General features: G+C 41.5%; 1 protein-coding gene across 19 annotated transcripts in view; it reads right to left on the bottom strand.

Annotated features, from left to right (window-relative positions):
• The window catches only part of Epb41 (erythrocyte membrane protein band 4.1), a 151,004-nt gene that overhangs the window by 25,554 nt on the left and 103,253 nt on the right, over positions 1-22,197 (bottom strand). For 7 of the 19 annotated variants that reach the window (XM_052177554.1, XM_052177548.1, XM_052177553.1 and 4 more), the window contains exons 12-15: positions 15,449-15,636; positions 12,048-12,104; positions 10,958-11,020; positions 6,234-6,410 (exon numbers count right to left, since the gene is read on the bottom strand). In XM_052177554.1, coding sequence (XP_052033514.1) covers positions 6,234-6,410; positions 10,958-11,020; positions 12,048-12,104; positions 15,449-15,636 — 485 coding nt within the window. Of the gene's footprint in view, positions 1-4,186; positions 4,238-6,233; positions 6,411-10,957; positions 11,021-12,047; positions 12,105-15,448; positions 15,637-22,197 lie in introns of all 19 variants that reach the window. The other 12 variants (XM_052177551.1, XM_052177564.1, XM_052177562.1 and 9 more) reach the window with 8 other exon arrangements.

Consider the following 22,197-nt stretch of genomic DNA (forward strand, 5'->3'; position numbering starts at 1 on the left):
ATTTATTAAGACCTGGATAAATTTGGAAATGCATTTTTTAACTTGACTAGTTTTAAGTGCTTTGTCAAATATCAGCTAGGATCAGACAGAAATAAAACATGGCTGTTTGTTAGTACAAGAAGAATCTCAAGAGGTTCACATGTGTTTGCTTTTTAAAAATTCTATCTTCCTAGCTCCTCAGGGACTAAGGACTGAACATCCTCTCTTCCTGAAACATGGTGCAGAGTTGCTCTCATGAGGCAGGTTTGTCTGTAAGGAACCAGGTGGAAAGATGGGCACCAGACAGTTAAGACCTCCTCAACTCACTCTGGAAATGATTGACAGGAAAACAAGGCAACATCCCAACCTCGACAAAGATCAATATCCTGAGTCCAAATTACTTCTGGACCTGCCATCAAGAAGCTGGCCCAGGGTAAAGTGGTCCCCAGTACTGGAATGCCCATAACACTGAGAATGGAGGGAGGCTGGACGAGAAGGAGATGCTGTCTGCAGCTTCCTGTATTGGCAGCACCAACTAGAGCTCATAAGGGGCTGGAACAGCTGCTGTTTGTCTCCCGGGTAACTACGACATACATCTTTTGAGCCCGTGCTTATCAGCTCTGTTCAATGTAAGGACTTGGTGTCCACCTATCTGCAGCTTGATTAAGAAGTGGCTTCTTTGTTAGCAAAGATCTCTGAAGATTCTGCTAAGCTTCAGAACACTGAACAGTACCATTGGCTCACACTAAACTTTTAATGGATTTGAAATAACTCCACTATAAAAGGAAACAAAATTCAGGGTGATGTTTACAATAATTAATAAAAAGCTGTGTACAATGATGAAAACTGGAACTGTAGGAAATATAATTTGAGAGTTACAAAAGTACTGATAAAATTTTAAGCTTAATTTTTAATTCCTAAAAAAAACTTATAATAACATAAAGAATATTATTTTCAGTTGTTACTTCATTAAGGAAATCTTACATCTGTTTCACAGATAAAGAGGCATCCTTATGGTTATCATGTTTTTCCTTGCAAAGCAGTTCTGCAGCACTTCAGAGGGCTTCACAATCCCTTTTCTTATGAGTGAATCAATAAATATGCTTATTTACAAAATGTTTGCTATAAATAGACATAACTTGTAACACAGACCATATATCTAGATTTTTTTTTTTTAAATCTAACCTGGGCCTTGCTTCTTTTTCCAGTTTTTTTCTCCCTAAGTCCAATAATGACAAAGTATAACATAGCAGCTTTCAGTAAATATCAGACAATCCTATCTGTCAAAACAACAGATCAATATCGCTGAGCACTGAGAAACAACAACAAATTCTTGGTTTTACTGTTTTACTCTCTCTCCCTCCCCCTCCATCTTTTCAAAGGCAAAAACCTTCTTTAGAAATTTTGTTGACAAAAAGCACTAAGAAATAATATAAAAGATAATAGTCTCAACGTGATGACTCTAACTCAGAGTCCAAAATAGTATTTGAGAAGTTAACAACTCATCCAGATTGATGCGTTCAAATGCCACAGAAAGCAAGCGACATCATGCAAGGTTAATATAGTAAGGTGAGAAACCACCAATTTAGCATCGAAGCAGTGTAGAGGAGGGCGTGCTCACCTCTACATCAGGGAAACCTCATAATCAACATGCAAACTGGACACACTGCACAGGAAAGCCTAGATCCAAGGCTACTGATTAGAAACAATTGATTTTAACACAAGTGGGAAAATAGATCTGAAGTACAAGGAAACAAAGTATCATTTAAGCTTATTATAACAGTTAAACATTGTTTCTAGCAATAATTACTAATGTCATAAGGAAATAACAATATTTTAGAGAAAAGTGTGTTTACATACAGATCTCGAGTTAATCTGTATTCCAGGACTTTTAAAGGTAGGTAGTCTGAAATTTTCTGCCCTGGCTATAGGCCAAGGGACACCAGCACCATTTCCCTAGAACTAAATCAGCTCTCTATACATGAAAAGACAGCATTTAACCTCTGCAGGATTCTTCTGCACACCAGGCAGTACAAAGTTACCTATTCTGTACAGCTCATAAACAGTCAGAAAAAGGCCACAGGTGTCAAAGCCCCTTCCAGAAAAGGCATTTGTATGTACTGATTAGACACTCTAAGAAAAGGAGTGGTTATGGATTTTTTTTTGGATTAAAACTTTCATTTTAAGGCTTTTCAAAGGTTGGGAAGTAGAATTTGATCTTAAACTACAGAGTCCATGCCACAAAAATGGCTATAGAAGACTGGGAAAATAGCCCATAAATTTTTTCAGAGTGTCCCAGTCTGTGTGAGACACTGAGAGGGGGACACAGCATGTCAGCAGTAAAAGCATGCAGGGTAGGTCTGGGGCGAGCGCCATCTGCCATGCACCTCCATCTGATGTGCCTAAACAAGTTAACTTTGGGGTAGGAGCACTGGCGGGCCAATCCATTGCTACTCCTTTTTCCTCACAATGTATACCCTGCAGAGATTCACATTTTATTATTGACAGGAAAAGGAACCTCCAGAGGTCCCTATGACAGTGAACGCTCAAGATCCGAGGCATGATGTAAGCAATCAGACATTCGAAGCCAGAGACAGAGTTCAGTGGTTTTAGTCTTGACATGTCAGAAGAGCACCCTGTTTTCCAATCACAGAAAGATCAACCACCAAACAGCCAGGGCAAGGACCAGGAGAAAAGACATCATGAAAGGAATACGAGGCGACGGAAAAGCACTAGAGTAGAGGTGGCACTTTTTGAGAGCCTTGTGTTCCTCGGGGATTGGAATAGAAACCTTGGGAGCAATCTCTTCATTTTCTCGCTGGGGCAAGGTTCTCTCAGTGGGTCTCTCTGGCCTTTTACTGTTCTCTTCACCCTGTACTAACAGAGCACGGTCCTGTGTCTGCTTTCACAGTAGAAGATCAAGAAAGACAGAGAGATGAACAAACCGACAGATGGAAAATGCTTAAGAGTGATACTTGGGGATGTGCAAAGGCGTGGGAAGATCTGGATACTCTTGAGGTTCTAGCTCCTCTCTACTTTGGCAATTTACCCTGCAGGGTTAACTATGTGACTAAATTAAAATTTAATAAATCAGTGTTGGAACACTTGGAAGTTTAAGCAGTCACTGGCTTCCCCTCTCTCTGTCACTTACTGAGGCTATTCGTGCATGAATGTTTTTCCACATATGGATTCCAGGTCATTTTTAATTGCTTTGATGCCGCCAATCATCAATGCATCAGACAGTGTCAATGACAAAGCATTCTGCTTGTCATGAATGAAGTTACTCTTACTAACAAATAGAATGGTAGAATAGAAAGATCAATTTTCATATCTCTTCAAAAAAAGACTCTGGCTGCCATAGCTCAGTATGAGAATTCAATTTTGCTCAGTGGAATAGAAGTAAAGGCTGCAAGATAAGAACAAAATTATAAATTATATAACATGTCTCCAGGATCTACCCTGGAGTGGGGGCAGCCACAGAGAAGAACAAGAAAGGCAAATATAGTCCCACAAGACCTCAGTGATTGCATGGCCTGGGAACCCTGACTGAAATGCTTATGGTCATCCTGAAGGTTTATATACTTAGCATATACGTTTGATAACTTTTAAGGGAAGTTTCCCTCTGCTCCACAATTGGTCAACTTGGAGTTTTTCTCTCCTGCATCTCTGTATCCTGCTATCCATGGTCAAGGCAGATAGTATCTATGAGAGGAAAAACTTGGCTCTGAGTTCTTTAAGCTGAGCTAGCCTTCTCTGGTCAGTTTGGAAGCTGAATACTGGTTCTTTGCACACCCCTAAGTAATATGTATCAGGGATAAAGTAGCTAGGGGACTGGTCAGCAAAAAGAATAAAAGGAAAGACACAGGATGCAAAATTATAATGATTTTTAAATGAAAATAAGGTGGGAGAAGAAAGACAACATAAAAAGAATAGGGTATAATTAACTTCATTTTCTCTCTGAGTACATATAAACAACTTCATGCAGTTTTTTCAACCAGCCATGCGCTGAAATAAGCAAACTGAGGACTGCAGATGCTGCAGCAGTGGAGATGTGGTGTGTGAGGCAAAGGCTGTGGGTGCAGATTTACTGGTGTAGCCAAAAGAAAAACATGATTCAGCCGCTGTGGTTGAGTCTGGGGGTGCTCTGGTTAGTGACATGACAAGAGCAAGTTCTGCGTGAGCAGCACAGTCACAGCAGCCGCGTTACCTCTGGCCCACCAACCTTTCTTTCCGAGGGGAGGATAGAAGTTTTCTTCACCTGGTCATACACAAATTATATAAGTTCAGTGGCTTTGCAACGCAACGACAAAGCTGCCAAATGTAGGAGAGGTATCCCCAGAGAGCAGACACGTTAGCCTAACCATAACAAGATATGCCAGGAAGCGGAGCTGTCCAGGCACAAATGATTAATAAGACAGTACAGTTATTTATTCCTTCATTCATTCAGAGGGAGTGTGAGTGTGTGTGTGTCCCTGCATCTCTCATGGATCAATTCGAGTTTATAAGAATTCATTTCTTTCACGTTCAAAGAATCTTTTACGTTCAAAGAATGGTACTGCCATTCACAAACCAGCCCTTGGATGATTTCTACAGGGTTTCTAATCAAAGACATAAAACTATTTTCTGAAAATGGAGACCAATACAAATTTACCAATGCCATCCAAGAAAGCATCAAGTTAGTTTTTCAAGTTACCCTCAGAGTTCAAATCAAAACTTCAAGAAAAAAATGTAGTTATAGTTTGTGTGTGTGTGTGTGTTAAAAGATGAGATAGCCACAGCCATTCACATGAAGAACACCAGGTAAGCAAGGATGTTTAAGATCCTCTAGTCTATAAACAGGTCCAACAAGGCAAACAGCGTGTTCAGAGCATTTATTAGGCTTTGGTTGGCTAGGTCTTCTCAGTCAATTCAAACCACAACTATCCTTGGACCTTTTTGAGTCTTATTTCTAAGTATATATCAAAATGAATTATCTGACTTTCAGAGTGATAGTCTCACCCAGAAAGAAGGGTTATTTTACCAGTTCTAAATACATACTATAGACTTAGAACACAAAACTAATGCACATGTATGTCTGGGAATGGGGTCTGAGGGGACAATGCAGGGCAACAACTGATCTATCCAACCACTCTGGTAGCTATTCAGCTGCCTGTTACAGAGGTAGCCTCACTTGTGAAACTGTTAGCTAATTTTAATCCAAATTTGAAAACCACAAAAGGTATTCTTGGAAGACTTTTTTATCCCTGTCTGCAGTTCTAGAAATTAAGTAATAAATGATATATCTGACTAGATTACCAAGAATCCTAAAACAAAATTTAAACCCAATTTTTGTTTTGTTTTGAGAAAGAGTCTATATACAGCCCAGCCTCAAAATCCTATACTCAGATGATCCTTCTGCCTCAGCCCCACAAGGATTGAAACTGCAGGTGTGTGCCTGGTTACCTCAGGATGTTATTGGAGACATTGCTTTGCCTTTCTCAGTTAGAGCTGCTATTGTTTGGGGGCCAAAGTGAGCACATATTACATCAGTCACTAAGTCACAGTGACTGTTGATACAGATGGCACACTGGCTAAAGATAAAGACATTTTAGATGTAAATTCGACAAGATAGTACCTTTAAACAGATTTATTTATTCTGTAGTAGTATTTCTAAAGTAGGAAATGGTAACAATAATATAGAACAACCCCTAAAAGGTGTCTCTGGCCTCTTCTGATTGTAACTGTCTCATAAAACAGCTGGTTGAAGGTCTGATGTTATGCAAGATCAGTCATCAGTTGTTTTTCTGAAATTGAACGTTCTACATTCTCTGGCTTCAGGGCCTCTTTTGTTTCTTATATAACTGTGAGCCATCATTCCAGACATTTCTAAGTTGTACAAATATTCAAATAAAGTTTTAAAAAGATGTACTCCCTTCCGACCGTGACCTCACTAAGTTTAGCAAACTCTCTGGTCCTGAAAGGCAGTGTTTGAATATAAACAAGGCTTTACTGGCTGAAGCCAGTTTATAAACACAAACCAGCCAGAAGCAGGGAGCTCTGAGCACTTTCCTGAGCCTAGCTGCCCACTAGTAATTCTAAAGGACTCGTACAACTGAACTGAGCTACCTAAATAGTCAGGAGCATCTTATAGCAACAAACTGTTAAGGTATCAAAGCCAAATTTCAGCTCTCAACTTTCAGATCCAGACTATTAACATACATAATTAACATACTTATTGCACTCAGACTCAACGGTCACGTGGACACAGTACTCACTCCATCTCCAGTAGGGACCTGCCCATTGATGTTAAGAGTCCGGAAGGGTGAGTGTGTGGACAAGCGCTTGTCCCACTCGCTGGGCCGTGGCTCGGGTACTGATTCCATAAAGTTCTTTTTCAGTTCACTGATGCTGGCATGATGTTTTTTGATCTCTTCTTGACTCTTGTCTAAATCCTACAGTTGAAAGGATAAAGACACAAAACAATAAATACTTGGGACAAAAAAACACACCTAGGGCAACCCATCAGAGAGTGGGCACTGGTAGAAAACACCACACTCAGGACAGGTGTTACTGGCCCGTATTTTGCATTTAGATTGTAAGTATACAATATTATTATTTCTTTGCCTTTTTTTTTTTAACAAAGTGCTGTACTTGGAAGCAGTGAAGCGTCACAGCCCCATAGCTCCTGCAGTGAAGTGCCTGTGAAGTGCTTGCTCCTTAACTGTGTCTCCTCTTCCACCAAGGATGCGAACCAGATCTCCACCTCCTCATCCGAGAAGGCAGCCCCACCGTTCCATTAGCCTCAGCTTGAGGAGAGCTGATTTAGGCTCAGCTCAGGCAGGATGGAGATAGCCATAGGGAAACTGCCGAATGAGGAACATGGTGCATGGCCTCAGCTCCCACTAGCTGCTGTCCTTGGTGAGCTGCAACACTGAGAATCCTTCCCTCACTGTAATACTTTTGCTTCTCTATTATTAAGCCCTGTTTTGATTCAAGAATTTATTACTAAAATTCTTATTTTCAGACTCCAGCCCCTAGTATTGCTCTGAGGACACGGTCCACCTCTTTGGAAGCAGCGTCTCCTGTTGACCTGGAGCTGACAGAGGGCTAGGCTGGCTAGCCACCAAGGCACAGGGATGTTCTGGGCTCATTGTCCCAGCTCTGGGATCACAAGTGTGCACGACCACACCTAGCACTTTTACATGGGCTTCGGGGATTAAACTCAGGTCCTCACACTTTTACAACTAACCTATCACCCTCCCCACTCCCCCCCCCCCCCCCCCCCCCCCCGTTTTCAGTGTTTTCCCTAGTGGGTAAACCCTGTGGTTCTCTTAATACAATGCAAAGTAGAGCCTTCCTGGGACCTATAGTGGGGGAGTGGCTCAGTGGCAGTGTTTGTTATCAAGCACAGGGCCCTGGCTTTAATGGCCAGCACCACACACAAAGGACTTCCAGTGTCAGTCAATAGAGTCTCCTATCTCTCCTTGATAATTTAAAACAATCCAATTGTTCCAGCAGTTTGAATATTAGGCAACTGGAGGTTGCCTAATACATGAAAGGTTCTTCAAGGTAACACTCTAGGGAGAGACCATCAAAAAGAAAACAAAAACAAAAAAACCCTAAGGCTAATAAAGTATAGGCTAAGACATATACAGATTGTTGTTGTTGTTGTTAAAGAGATGGGTAATTTTACAAGGGGCATCAGAAGAAAAAGAGTTTGAAAAATTTAACTTCAAAGACTCAAGTGCTCTTTGTCTAACAATACACGTATACATACACATAAAAGGGTTGAGGGTCACAAAGTTGGAGCCTGTAGCTCTAATACAATCTTGCATTTACTTCCCATTGAGGCAGCAATAGTATCTAAGAAAAGCATGATGCTGCATAGATCTCTAGCAGGCTGTGTGAACTTTGGGATTTGTCTATTTTTAGCACTGTGGGAAATAATTTCGATTTGGAAAACAAAAATAAAAACAAAACAATATGGATTTTTTTTATCAAATGTTTTTTTTTTTTCTTCCCTGAAGGCAAGAAAGACCTTAATTAAATAAAACTTTCTCCAAATTGCTATCTAGGAGAAAACAATACAAAACCCAGGGACTCACATCTGGGGCCCGCTCCTTCAGAAACTCATGAACTAACTTCTCTCTCTCTCTTTCTCTCTCTCTCCTTGCACGAGACCTATGTGCATTTGCTTTGAGAGCAAAGAGAAACTAAGCCCAAAAGGTGACTGCAGCTTTCCATTAACAAGCACCTCTCCCTAAGAAGAAGTGTGAGCCCATCCTAGGAATGTGAGCGTCTCTGGGGAAACGCCTGCGCTGCAGCTGACAGCAAGGAAGAGACACATGTACCAGCTCAAGACTTGGTCTTGGGCTGAGCAGCTGAGACCTGTCAGGTATGCGAGTCTGTGACCCAGGTTCCCACTTGGTGTTAAATCTGTTTGGGCCAAGAACAACCTAACACATTTGGGATGATTAAAAGTGCAAGCAAGGCAAAACAAAACTGACCATGAGATACTGAGATAAACCCTGCCTGAGCTGCACCTGCTGATTTGTGACTCTTCTTGCCTAGCTTTTGATTGGTTTGGAACCTGAGAAAATATATTTTTCAATAAAACAGGTAGCTTCTGAGGGAGCTTTCTCCATCCTTCTTAGCTGTTTTATTGGAAACCCGTGGGGGCATAGAATAAAATTAAGATCTCAAAGGGACCTGTGCCAGATAGAATTTGTCACAGACATTTGTTACAGGTTCTCTCTGGAGATGGAGGAGGAGGCGGTAGATCTAAAAATGAACTCGACCTTATTTGTGCCAGCACAAAGCATTATGGGGGTGTGGTAAGGGAAGGTAGGAGGGTGCTTTAAAAAAAAAAAAAACCCTCCAGAGTGACAGAGAACTTGAGAGAACTTCCTTGGGGTCACTTTTTATAATTACTAAGGAATGATGGTCAAATTATGCCAGGTTATGATCAGGTTAGATAATTTTTAAGGCCTATCATCCTAGGATTTTAGCAGCAATAAAACTGAACACTTCATTAGATATAAAATGTTCTCGAAAGGCAGTTAGTAGTTTTAAATTTCAAACACACACTTAATCAAAAATCCCCTCTCAGGGCTCTCAGTAAAATGCCACAGAAGAACACACAGACGACAGAGGAATTTTGTGAGTCTCAGAAGCCACAGCATACCTCATGGAAGAAATGATAAATATATGATTGGCACGGCAGGTTCAGGGACTACTCGAGGTGGGGAGACGCTACCCTGAGAAGAGGAGACCACTGGACATGTCTTGTCCTTCCTAATCTCCAAACAAAAAAGGTCTCAGGTCTCAGATACAGGCTAAGACAGTGATCCAGTTTCCAAGTTTGAAATATAGAAGAGTCTGCCCTTAGAGGGCTTATGTTATATGAGACAAACAGATGTAAAGCACTTGGCATTGTGCTATCATTCAGGACACAATTAATGAAGGCCATCCATAATCTTTAATATTTCTATTAAAGTGCCTTATACAGCAGATATTCAAAATATAGCTATTGACAAAAAAAGAATAAATAATCCTTACAAGCCATATATTAACGAGAAAATTTTTTTAAATTTTTTTTTTGACACTAGATCTCATGTAGTCCAGACTGGTCTTAAAATATAGAGTTAAGAATACCTTGACCCCTGATCTTCCTTTTCACCCTCCCAGGTGTGGGGATTAAAGATGTGCTACCCTGCCTGGCCAGAGAGCTACTTTTTAAAGTTTCTTCAAACTTTCACATTGGAGATATTTAACGCATGACCCTTCTCTCGGGTCTCAGCCGCAGGCTAGCTCACACCTGCAATGCCCACATTCAGGAGGCCGAGGCAAGGAGACTACAGAAGCGTTAGCCTCCTAGAGACTCGCCTGTTTTAGAGTAGTTCCCCTGCAGCAAAGCAAGGTTTAGCTCCCACAAGTTTCCTACTAGCTTGCAGCTATGGTGCCGCTGTCAGCTACAGTGAAGCTCTTCCTTTTTCTCCCCCTCAGCGCCCCACACTGTAAGCTTCCTGCAACCCTCCCTAGGGAAGCTACACCCCTGATGCAAGTTTATACTCACTTCTTTTGGTTCTGCCTTGTTATATATATAATATAGTCTTCCCCTTCTATTTAGGAGACTTTCTGATGTACAAATTACACTGGTCCCACTTTCTTCCACAGAGAATAATCCCAATTTCCTTCATTTTTCTCATGGAATTTCTTTAATCTCCAACTTGGTTTTACATTTCATACCCAATGTGGAGCTCCAGACTAGGAAAAGTCTATGAACTGAGGTAAAAATCTGGTCACTACTGAATGGATTAGAAAAAGGACTTTAGGATGCGTACACATTACTCTTTTGGGGAAGAAAATGGTCCTTAAAAACCAGAAAACTCCTCAGTCAGACTCCAGCTTTACCAACTTATCAGCTCTGTGGCCTTGGAGAAACTACTTAAATTTCTTAGCTTCAATGTTTTCATTTTAAAAATAAAAGGCCTACTGAGGAGCTTGCTTCTACAGTTGAGCCTGTGGTCACCACCCCTCAACCACTAGGCTCCCTCCCAACCTCTCTTCAGTACGGAAGCCCATGGGAATTGTGATCACTTTCCCTCTTTTTTTTTTTTTTTTTTTTTTTTTTTAAATACTTGTTAAACAGTGCAAATTTGTTTGTTTCTTGGGACACTTACAGTTTATACCCTTGAAAAATTCAAGAAATTTTTAGCAATGCTATTTGAATGTTCTGAAAGGGTTAAAACAGCAGAACTGTGAATGGGAGAAGCAGCTCCAATCATATATTTCTCTAGATAGTATGAGAGATGCAAACTAAAAGTTAGGAGAGGTGATTGCTTATCCTCACGATTACCAACATGCAAAAGCACTTTAGACCTGAACGTCTCTCATGCAGTAGCATGCAAACCCAAACGCAGCGCAGAGTGAAGGGGTCAGCACAGAATGCGGAAGGGTCCAGGCCACCAACTGAAATAAGCTTCAAGTTCATACAAACCTCCAACATTAAATTGCTATGTCTGATATAAATGTTTTCACCATCTAGTCTCTCTCTCTTTTTCTGTGAAAACGAAAAGGGAGAAAAACAGAAGCATAAAAAAATTAAAATGTTGTTCTTGCGGAGAAACAAACTGCAAATTGGCAAACAAACAAACAAAAAAAAAACCAATTAAATGTGTGCGATGCAGCAAACGCCAACATGAAATGGTCACGGAAGCACGGGACACAGAGAGCATGGTTACCAGAGGGAATGGATGACCTTGTTTACAAACGATGGGAAGCCATGACGATGGTATTTAAAAAGACAGTGTTGCTCCTTCATTGCTTCTAACACAATACGCTGTTATTTAAAATTGAACTATTTGAATATTACCTTGAAATAACATATAACTCTAAAAGGTTTGAATGCCATGTACCGTGGAGAGGAGAGATGCTGTAAAAACACTTAGCCTTCTGTAGAGTTTTATACTTCTGAATACTGAATATCTGAATGTCCACAGTGTTCTGGATTTAATCAGAGAACAAGTACATCCAGTAAGAACTGGTTCATTCCACTCTGAGGCTGGGAAATAAGTATGCAGCAGTTAAACGCACACTGTTAATGCAGTTCCTGCTATGGTGGCTTTTGTGATAAATAAGTATAAAATGCTAATAGGTATACTGATATGATGACACTGGGAAAGTACTTGTAAAGTCTGAACTGTGTGTGTGTGTGTGTGTGTGTGTGTAAATACACATCTATACTCCTTGATGCTTCCCCACATACTGCCTCTCTTTAGAGTAATTTCTGATGAAGAAGAATCAAAGGCTGTAGCACTGTCTTTTTAATGCACTGTAGTGGGCATGGATGAAATGGTGGCCTAGCTGTGAAAGTGAAAATAGGCTAACCTTCCTCATTCTTATCAGGTCTTCACCTTTTCCTGCAAGCTTCTGTTTTGCCACAATTCAATAAAGAAAATAAAAAGGTAAAATATTGGTCCATTGAAGTTTATTTGAACCTTTTATTTTTAAGGTAAAGAGGAGCAGGGTGTATTAAAAACTGACAGGGGTGGGGAGGGGAAAGGAACAAATGGCCTGTTGGCACAAACCTGTGTTTGGTCACCATTTGAGGTAGGTACTATGACCTCGGTGTGGGTTTTGTCCACCTACATTTAAGAAATAAAACAGTGAAACATTTCAGGTTAGCAGGCTTCTGTGGGTGGTTAAGCTGCTTCATGAAGCTGGGGGTGAAATATACTGAAAATGATGGCCACAACAGGGAAGGTTCTATTCCCAGTATCATCTGCTAGGTCATCACGACAGTTTCAAGGCTGGAGAGGTAATACAGGTAGCCAGATGACCAAAAAGAAAACTGAGTTAATCATCCTATTGATAACATGGCATTTTAATGCTTGTTTATAAAAAAGGAACTCACAAAAGCAGTAATCTAGACTTAATACTAAGTTATATGTTCTTGTTTATAACTTAGAAGTGAGTGTGAGTGTGTGTCTGTGTGTGTGTGTGTGTGTGTGTGTGTATACACATGAACATCACAGCACTCATGTAGAGGTCAGAAGACAATCTCAGGTGTCAGCCTTCACCTTCTACCTTGTTTAAGACAGGGTCTCTCTCGTCCACTGAGGTGCATGTGTATTTTCCTGATTCTGTCCCCCGCCCCTTTTCCCAGTAAGGGGTGTGGTGAGATTACAGACACAAGTGCTCCCGAGTGTTCTGAGGATCTGAACTCAGGAAAACACTTTATCTTCCAAGCCCTACAGTACTTTAACTCATATTTAAGAACAGATTTGCAAATATATACATGTGTAATATACATTATAGAAACAAACATAATTTTTATAGAAAAGGCACATGTCAGAAAGCACAGAAGACACTAAATAAGTAAACGCAAAAGACTCTGTTAGTTGATCAATATGTTTAAGGAGACAGTTTACTCTTCATTCATTGAAAGAGAACATCAGAATAAATTACATGCAAATTGTAACCCACACATGCAACTAACTACCTTCCACAGCTGCAGCTTCCAACACTGCATCTCCTCTCTAAGAACCCACATGCTTGGCAGACAGGCAAGATTTATCCTTAGTAGTAGCAGAAGAATACTATCCCAAGGATGCTGTGTGTATCTTTAGAATACAGCTAGAAATAACCATCTTATATTCAGAGGCTGGAGTAATTACTTAAAACCCTGATTATGACAAGGAAATGCTATGCAGTGAGTACTGCACAAAGCATTGAGTATTTCTCATTTAGAGACTGACTTGTCTTTTCAAAGGGTTGAACAGTTGTATTATATTACTCATTTTTTTACAGAACCTCATCAACTTATGATTTTTTTTTTTTTTTTTTTTTTTTTTTTTGGTTTTTCAAGACAGGGTTTCTCTGCATAGCCCTGGCTGTCCTGGAATTCACTCTGTAGACCAGGCTGGCCTCAAACTCAGAATCCACCTGCCTCTGCCTCCCAAGTGCTGAGATTAAAGGCATGCGCCACCCCCACCGGGTCAACTTGTGATTTTTGACATATTCCTTTAACTTGCATAAAGCAGCATTGCTCTGGAGAACAATGTCACAGTGCTATTTTCTCTAGGTTGAATATAAAAAAACATAAGATAATAACAGATTCTGCAATACTGCCAAACACATATGGACATCTAACCAGGGCACTTTTGAACTACCAGGAGTAATTAACAATTGGGTTGTCTCTGTTCTAGATCCCAGTTAGCAAGCTAATTCACTTGTCTGAGCTTAACTTTTCTTCAGTAATAGAGATAAGGTATTAGTTTCTGGTACAGTTTAAGGTATTAGTTTGTTTTTGAGATAGAGTATTACTATGTAGCCTGGGCTGGCCTCTAACTCCATTTCCCAAGATCTGGAATTAGAGACATGTGCCATCATGCCCAACTTAAAACAGATATAATGTCTTCATAGAATTATGTATACTCTGCAAATACTAGCTTTAAATTAGTTCATAAAGCTTAAGTTTCTTGTTTAAACAATTGCGTCTTTTGGGTCCTTAGTGATCTAGCAGCAGAAATGGAGAGCCGCTACTTCAGCTGAAGAGCGGAGAGGCCAGTAATCCAGCCCTGACGAGAGACTACATGCCTGGTCTAACTGTAGCTTGCTGTACCATATTTGGTTGATGTCCCTGGAGGTATGGGGAGGTGGGAGGTGGGTCTGAGGGAAAAGGGAAGGGGGGAAGAGGATGGGGGAGGGGAGAGAGGGGACACTGCAGTCAGGATGTAATGACATAAGAATAAATAAAAAGAAAAAAAAGAGAGAGAGCTATGGAGCTGGAGAGATGGCTCAGCAGTTGAGAGCACTGTCTGCTCTTCCAGAGGTCCTCAGTTCAAATCCCAGCAACCACATAGTGACTCACAACCATCTGTAATGAGATCTGACGCCCTCTTCTGGTGTCTAAAGACAGCTACAGTGTACTTATAGATAATAAATAAATAAATCTTAAAAAAAAAAAAACTGCAGGTTGATACATTCCAGAATTTAAAACTGAGCAAGTATACAAAAACCACACGGAACCACTGAAGGCCAATGTCACGGATACCAGGCAAATGTCACTCAAGACTGAGAGCCTGTATGTCATATTTAACAGCTAAAATAACAGTTGCTCACTGTTCTTCATTGAGTCAGATATTGACCAGGCTCCAAAAGAACAACCTGGTCCATATATACACTATCAGTATGCAAGTGAGAAGGCACTCTCCTGGGTCTTAACATAAAGCGTCATTCTCAGGAATGCCATCTCTCATACCCATTCACAAAAGTGAGACCTGCATCTAGTTTAACAGACCTGAACTAGCACTGTGTAAATGTTATTTAAAAGCTTGAACATATATAAATGATTAGTCCAGTTATGATTTCTGGGGGATTGCTAACTAGTGATTTTTCAACTCAGCACAGTGACTATGGGTATACTCAAAACTCAGAATGATCAACTCGGAAGCATAATTTTCCCCATGAAATAGATCTTCCCTTATCTAGCTGTTTGCTGTTTAAATATCTGGGCTGGAGAGATGGCTCAGCAGTTAAGAGCACTGACTGTTCTTGCAGAGTACCTGGGTTTGACTCTCAGCCCCTACATGGTGCCTAACAACAATCTATAACTCCAGTTGCAGAGGATCTGATGCTCTCTTCTGACCTCTGCAGGCACCAGGCATGCACATGGTACACAGACATAAATTCAGGCAAAACACTCATACACATCAAATAAAAAAAAAAAATCCTAAAAAAAAAAATTGGGAAAGATTTAAATAGCTCTATAAATGTGCTTTATGCAAATCTATTCTTTGAAAATCAAATTCTAGAAAACTATACAGATTTCTTGACATTTCTCGTCAAGAAAACTTGACGAGAAATGATTCTTCTTTTAGAAACAATAAAAACTGGCAGCTTGGTTGGGAACCTGTAAGACTCAGTTGCTCGGAGAGCATGTGTAACCCGGAGTGTGGGCCAGCTGACCTCGGTCTCTAAGACATACCTTCCATGCTTCTGTGGGCTCCGGCTCAGCTGGCTCAGACGGCTCTTCTCCCCTCTTCTCTTCAACCTTCACGGCTTCCTTTGGTGTTTTTTTGACAGGTGCCCCTGGCCCTTCTGTGACCTGACTCTGAGCGATGGCTGGGGCAGAGGTGGGCCGAGGACTTCTGTCTGTAGACTCGGCAGCTGCTGCTGTGTGAGGAAAAGAGGAAAAGGCAGATGAAGGCAGGTGTCCGTCTCCTGATCGTAAAGTCACAGGGTGAAACTGCAAATCCAGGACACTCGTGAATGTTGTAACCTCCTGTATCTGGCATATAGAGGGGAATGGGAACTGTTAATGCTTTTCAAGGGAAAGATGATGGTAATGAGACAAAACATCCTCAGCAGAGGAACCAGGACATCCTAATCACTGTTTCATAAATGCTGAATTTGAATAAAGACTGAAAAAAGAAATCAAAACCCACTTAACTTATAGTCTGTTTAAAACAACAACAACAACAACAACAAAAAACCAACAGCTTGCAATAAAGCATGGATTCAGGATAGCTCTCCCAATAAGCTGATTTGAAATAAATGTTTACTTTTAGATAGTTTCAGGAACATCTGATTTGGTAGGGTGGATAAAGCCTGTTGCCTTGTTTTGGTTTTTTGTTTTCTAAGAAGCTTCTACAAAATGATTACTTTAAAAAAAAAAAAAAGCTGGGTGGTGGTGGTGGTGGTGGTGGTGGTGGCGGCGGCGGCGGCGGCGCACGCCTGTAATCCCAGCACTTGGGAGGCAGAGGCAGGCGGATTTCTGAGTTTGAGGCAAGCCTAGTCTACAGAGTGAGTTCCAGGACAGCCAGGGCTATACAGAGAAACCCTGTCTTGAAAAAACAAACTCTCCCCCAACCCCCCAAATAAACTTCTACTGTTTGATATGTATAAAGGTAAATCTCTACCTCACCAATGTTTTACAGCCCGCTCTCTAAGTGCTTAGAGCACTGCTCTCAACCAGGGTTGATTCCCCCCAGGGTACATTTGACAATGTCTGGAGATGTTCTGGTGTCACAGCTGGGGCAGGGAGCGAAAGGAGGTGCTGACATCTTGTGCACAGAGGCTGAGAGGAGAAGCCTGCTGGTCTGCTCTGGAGAGACTAAACCAGGCTGACTATAAAAACCTCTGCACAGAATTAACTGTTGCTTGGATTTGAAGTATTTGGCATCTGCTGTAGGTAACTTAATTCAAAACAGAGATTGGGGCTATTGCTCAGTGACGGACTGCTTGCCTTGCAGGCAGGAGGCCCTGGGTTCCACCGTCAATATCACAAAATAAAGCAAGAAATGGTCCTTATCTTTAGTTTTTAATCTTTGTTCTTTTCTTTCAGGGTTAAAAAAAGAAAATGTCGATACATTTTGTAGTAAATCTTACTAAAGTTTAATGTCAAAACTAAACCGTTGTTTGTTTTTTGTTTGTTTGAGAGAGGATTTTTCTCTACATATCCCTGGCTGTTCTGGAACTTAGCATGTAGATCAGGTTGGCCTTGAACTCTCAGAGATTTGCCCGCCTTTGCTTCATAAATGCTGGGATTAAAGGTAAGTATGTGTCATTCCATTCCATTTTAAAATTGTACTTAATTGTTATTATCTGTGTGTCTTCTTGTGTGCATGCTAGCTGTGTGTGTGAGAGAGCACACACACATGCCAGAACATGTGTGTGCAGGTCAGAGGATAACCCTGGGCAACTGAGTCTTTCTTTCCACTTTGGGATCAGGGATTGAGTTCAAGCTCTTGGATTTATGTGCCAAAAAAGAGCTCTGATTTAGAATTTCAGATAGCAGGCCATTCTTTCTTGTACTGAGACTTTTATTAGATTTGAATACTCGTTTATGAAAACATACAATTTTATTATGTACTTTCCTTAGGATTACTGAACATAATTTATTCTGATACATTTAGATTTATAAACTGTAAAGAATGAAGCAAAACAAAGGAATTCTTTAAGCCAGAACAGACCGACAAACTCTTCCACAGAGGTCTTCCACAGAAAGGCTTCTCAGAGGATGCCTAGCAAAAGCAGAACCGTAGAGCCTATCTCATCTTGAAATGATGGATCTGTGGCCGCTTGCGAGTCCCTGTTGCTAATGGGTGCGCTCAGCTAGTCAGCCCGAGAGTGGCAGATGGCAGAGCAAGCCTAACAAAACAAGGGAACTGACAAAATATTTTTCTCACAGTTGTATTAATGCCTCGGATTACATGTGTATTCACACCTCCTCTCAAAAAATTAATTCAACTCCGCCTGAAATCATAGACACATAGCCCTCGCTTTCACCATGTGTTATTTTGCTACTTGAATTTGGTTCTATTCCAATACTAATACTGAAGAGGCAAATGATTTATGTCTTCAGCATTCCTACTGTGCATGGAAAAGTAGATACAAATGTAAAAACTAATGCTTAGATACAGAAGTGGTAACAGTTCACAAACTGGAAAATACCAGTTATAATGGACTAGGAAAAGTAACAAGAAACAAGCAAATCCTAACCCTCACCACATGTGACCCCTGAACCTCAAACACAGTGGTGCTAGGAAGAGACCTGAGTCTCCGTGGAATGTGGAGGATACTAACTGTCGAAGAGTTGGGGAAAGACTACTCAAAAGAAAAATATTTAATTCTAAATATTAGCAACATCTAACACCAGTCCTTATATTTAACTCCAGTCCTTATATTTATTTTGTTATGAACTAATACTATTTCAAGAACACATTGGGCAAAAATTAATTATTCAGGTTGGAGAGATGGCTCAGTGGTTAAGAGCTCTGACTGCTCTTCCAGAGGTCCTGAGTTCAATTCCCAGCAACCACATGGTGGCTCACAACCATCTGAAATGGGGTTCGATGCCCTCTTCTGGTGTATCTGAAGACAGCAACAGTGTACTCCCATACATAAAATAAATAAATCTTTAAAAAATTAATTAGGCACACAGTGGCATATAACTCAACGAAAGGATACCACTTAGGAGCCCTGGGAAAAGCAAATTCCCTTTAGTTTTGCAGTAAGAAGACTACAAACTACAGGTCACAATAAATAAGGTCAGCATTATCTTATGTTTTCAACAGCTTTATTGTGATATAATTTGTATTTTGTACAATTTGCTCATTTGAAGTAATTCTGTGTTTACTAGTATATTAGTTATTTGTATTTAAGATGTTTCTGCTTGGGCCAGGAGGGTGACTCAGCTGATAATGTAGGAAAGTGTGAGCCCTGCTTTCTGACTCTCAGCACTCACACACTGGCTAAGTACACGTCTGTAAAGTTAGCTGTGGGCTGAGGAAGAGATCCCTGCAGCTTTCCAGCAAGCCAACCTAGCACACTGGCGAGTTCCAGGTTCAATGAGTGACCCTGAAAAACTAGCTAGAATCTTCTCACAGAAACACTTGATGTCGACCTCTGATCTCCATGTGCACACACCTCCATGCACACACGTGTACGGCACACCCACTCAGCCCAAACGCTCATGTGCACACACTCATACACTGCTTTAATCCAAGGCTAGAATACAGCTCAATGGCAGAAAACTTGTCTAACATGCCTAAGTTCCTGGCTTTGATCATTATTACTCCATTTCCTTAGCAATTACAAGATCCTGGAGTCTGTATAGAGAGCACTCAACTTTAAAGTCAGTGTCTTCCATTCCTGAAGATTTCGATCCACGTGCTGGTGCTGACACAGAACCACTGAAGTCAGCCACATGCCATCGTTGGCTGACAAGAACAGAGTCGACTTAGATGAGGTATAGTGATGAGTGTTTGGGGTAGGGGTGGGGGTACATGAGTGCAGGTACCTGCAGAGTCCAGGAAAAAGCTTAGGAATCCCCTAAAGCTAGAGCTTCAGGCAGTGGTGAGCTGTCCGATGTGGATGCTGGGAGCTAAACTCAGATTCTTTGCAATAGCAACACATGCTCTTAACCACCAAGACATCTCTCCAGCATTTTCAAGAAAAGTGATGGGCTGGAAAAATGGTTTGCTGTATAAATAGCTTGCTACCCAAATGTGAAGACTTGAGTTCAAATCTCTAGACTCCACATAAGGCTGGCACAATAGTGTGCTTCTATAATCTTAGTGCTCCCTGGAAACAGAGACCAAATCCTTAGAAGCTCATGTGCCAGCGAGCCTGCTGTATACAGCAGCAGCCTTCTGATGTCCACATACGTGCTCCTGCATAAGCGGCCATACCTGCCCACCCCCACCCACACACCAACAAGGACAGAAGTCAAACAAGAGGAAAGGGGCATGAACCCAGTTGGAAAATTCTTTAACTACTTAGAGCAGTGGTTCCCAACCTATGGGCAGCAACTCCAGAACTATTGATGTTATGATTCCTAGCAGAAGCAGAATTACAGCTATGAAGTAGCAACAAAAATGATTTCATGGTAGGGGTCACCACTACATGGGGATCCCAGCATCAGGAAGGGTGAGCACCACTGGCTTAAAGTAACACCCAGTAATTAATACTAAGTACTTAATGAATATTATTAACTCTTGCAGCTTTCATTTTCTCTTTTCTAAAAGTGAAAGGGTGAAAGGCATACCCAGGGCTAGAGGGACGGCTCAGCAGTTCAGACTCAGCTGGTTCTTGCTGAGGGACCCTATCTTCGTTCCCAGCACCCGCAGTGGGCGGCTCACCTGTAACTCAGATCCAGAGGACAGAACACCCTCTTCTAACATGGAAGAGCACGCACACTCCTGCACATATACCCACACACAAATACAACTCAATTTGATTGAATTTAAAAATAAAATAAAGCACACATCTCAGAGGACAGTGCTGGCTTCTGCTGCCACTTCTAACTAGGTTTCTGACTTTGGTAAACTGCTTACGTTCTCAAGTTAAGTAAGGGTCTGGAGAGATGGCTCAGTGGTCAAGAGCACTGGCTGTTTTTCCAAAGGACCCAGGTTCAATTCCTTCATGGCAGCTCAAAATTGTCTGTAACTCCAGTTCCAGGAGACTTGATACCGGCATACAGACATATATGCAAGGCAAAACACCAATGCACATAAAATAAAAATAAGTAATAAGAATGATAAATATCAGTAGAAAACTATCTGAACAAGCCAGAAAAAGAATGGATAAGAGTGGAGAGAAAAGTTGCCAGGAGTGGCGGTGCACACATTTATAAAGTCCCAGTGCTCAGGAGGCAGAGGCAGGTGGATTTCTGAGTTCAAGGCCAGCCTGGTCTACAGAGTGAGTTCCAGGACAGCCGGGGCTACTCAGAGAAACCCTGTCTCGGAAAAAAAACAAAAACAAAAACAAAAACAAGCAAACAAAAATGGCATCACACTAAAGTTCAAGTGGAGGTCAGGTGACTGACTAGTAAGGGACGAGCCAGCTAATGGTGTCACAGGAACATGGGAAAGGCATGCAGGCGGAATGACAACACAGAACAGAAACCTTGTTCCTCTACACCCCAGACAGACTCTGGAGCCTCCTTCCACTAAATGACCAAACTCAGAAATAAAACTTGATTTCCTTTTCTTTGCCACTGCCAATACTTATTACAATGTTGTCAGCCGTACTTCCAAACGAATGTCTAACTGCTTTCCACTGTCCACCACAAGCTGGCACTGTCTGGCACTGACTCCCCAGGTCAGCCTCCGGCCTGTTTCCGGTTTAATCTTCAGTGCAGGTGAGGTGACAGCAGTCAGGATGTCACTCTTTCCAATAGTTTCCCACCGTAATGAAGAGAAAATCTTAACTCATTACTGTGGCCTACAAGCCCCTCTAAGGCTGGCCCTGCCTGCAGCTGCTCTGACCACACTTTGTGTCCCTCTCCTCTAGGCTTACTGAAGTCCACCCGGTGCTGTCCAGTCAGTCCTCACATGCAGTTGTTTGTAATGAGATGCTCATTCCTCTGCAGCAGCCACATTTCAGGTTCCTATCAACCAGAGGGATTCTGAATCAAATCACAACATATATTTCCACCGGCAGAGAGTTCTGTGGAACATGGCAGACTCGCGCCGCACTTCAGGGATGCGTGCTGGCCACTCTTTCATCTGGAGTGTTTCTTCTAGACTCTGGGATGGCTGGTTACTTCTCATAGTTCAGGTTTAACTAAATGACGTGTTCTGGGAGCCTTCTGACTGTAACCAGGTTACCTGATCTGAAGCACTCCTCCATCTCCCCACCTGAGATACTTGGCACCTCGTTTTCCCATTCTATTATATTCAAAGCACTCACAACTAGCTTAAGCTATTTTTATTTGTTTCTGTTTTTAACCTATGGATTGAAAATTCCGTGAAGATCATGCCTGATGCCCACAGCAGTGTCTCCAGGGAACAATAGTGCGTGCAGAAGACATGCAAAACAAGTGACTGAACAACGTAAAAAGTGAGTGAAATACTTGTAGAATCTCTTGGTGTTCAGCTATTACTGCCCTGCAGTGAGCTTCGCTTCTTATTCTTTAGACTTTTTTTTTTGTTTGTGTGCTTGGAGACAGGGTCTCACTATGGCTGGCCTGGAACTCCGGTGTCGGATAGGTCAGCACTGACTGATAGCCACCCCCCTCTGCCTCCCAAGAGCTGGGAGTGCTAGGATTAAGCGTCTGCACCACCACACCCAGCCTTAAGTCCTTACAACTGAATTAGCCAGCAGCACCCCTTTCACTCAACCAATGAGGTTCTTGTAAATCAGAGATAGTAGGATTCTTATAAATAATCATACTTCCAAGTTGGGCATGGTGCCATGTTTGTAACCCCAGCACTCAGGAGGTCAGAGCAG

Source organism: Apodemus sylvaticus, chromosome 3, assembly GCF_947179515.1.
Source record: "Apodemus sylvaticus chromosome 3, mApoSyl1.1, whole genome shotgun sequence".
Lineage (NCBI taxonomy): Eukaryota > Metazoa > Chordata > Mammalia > Rodentia > Muridae > Apodemus > Apodemus sylvaticus.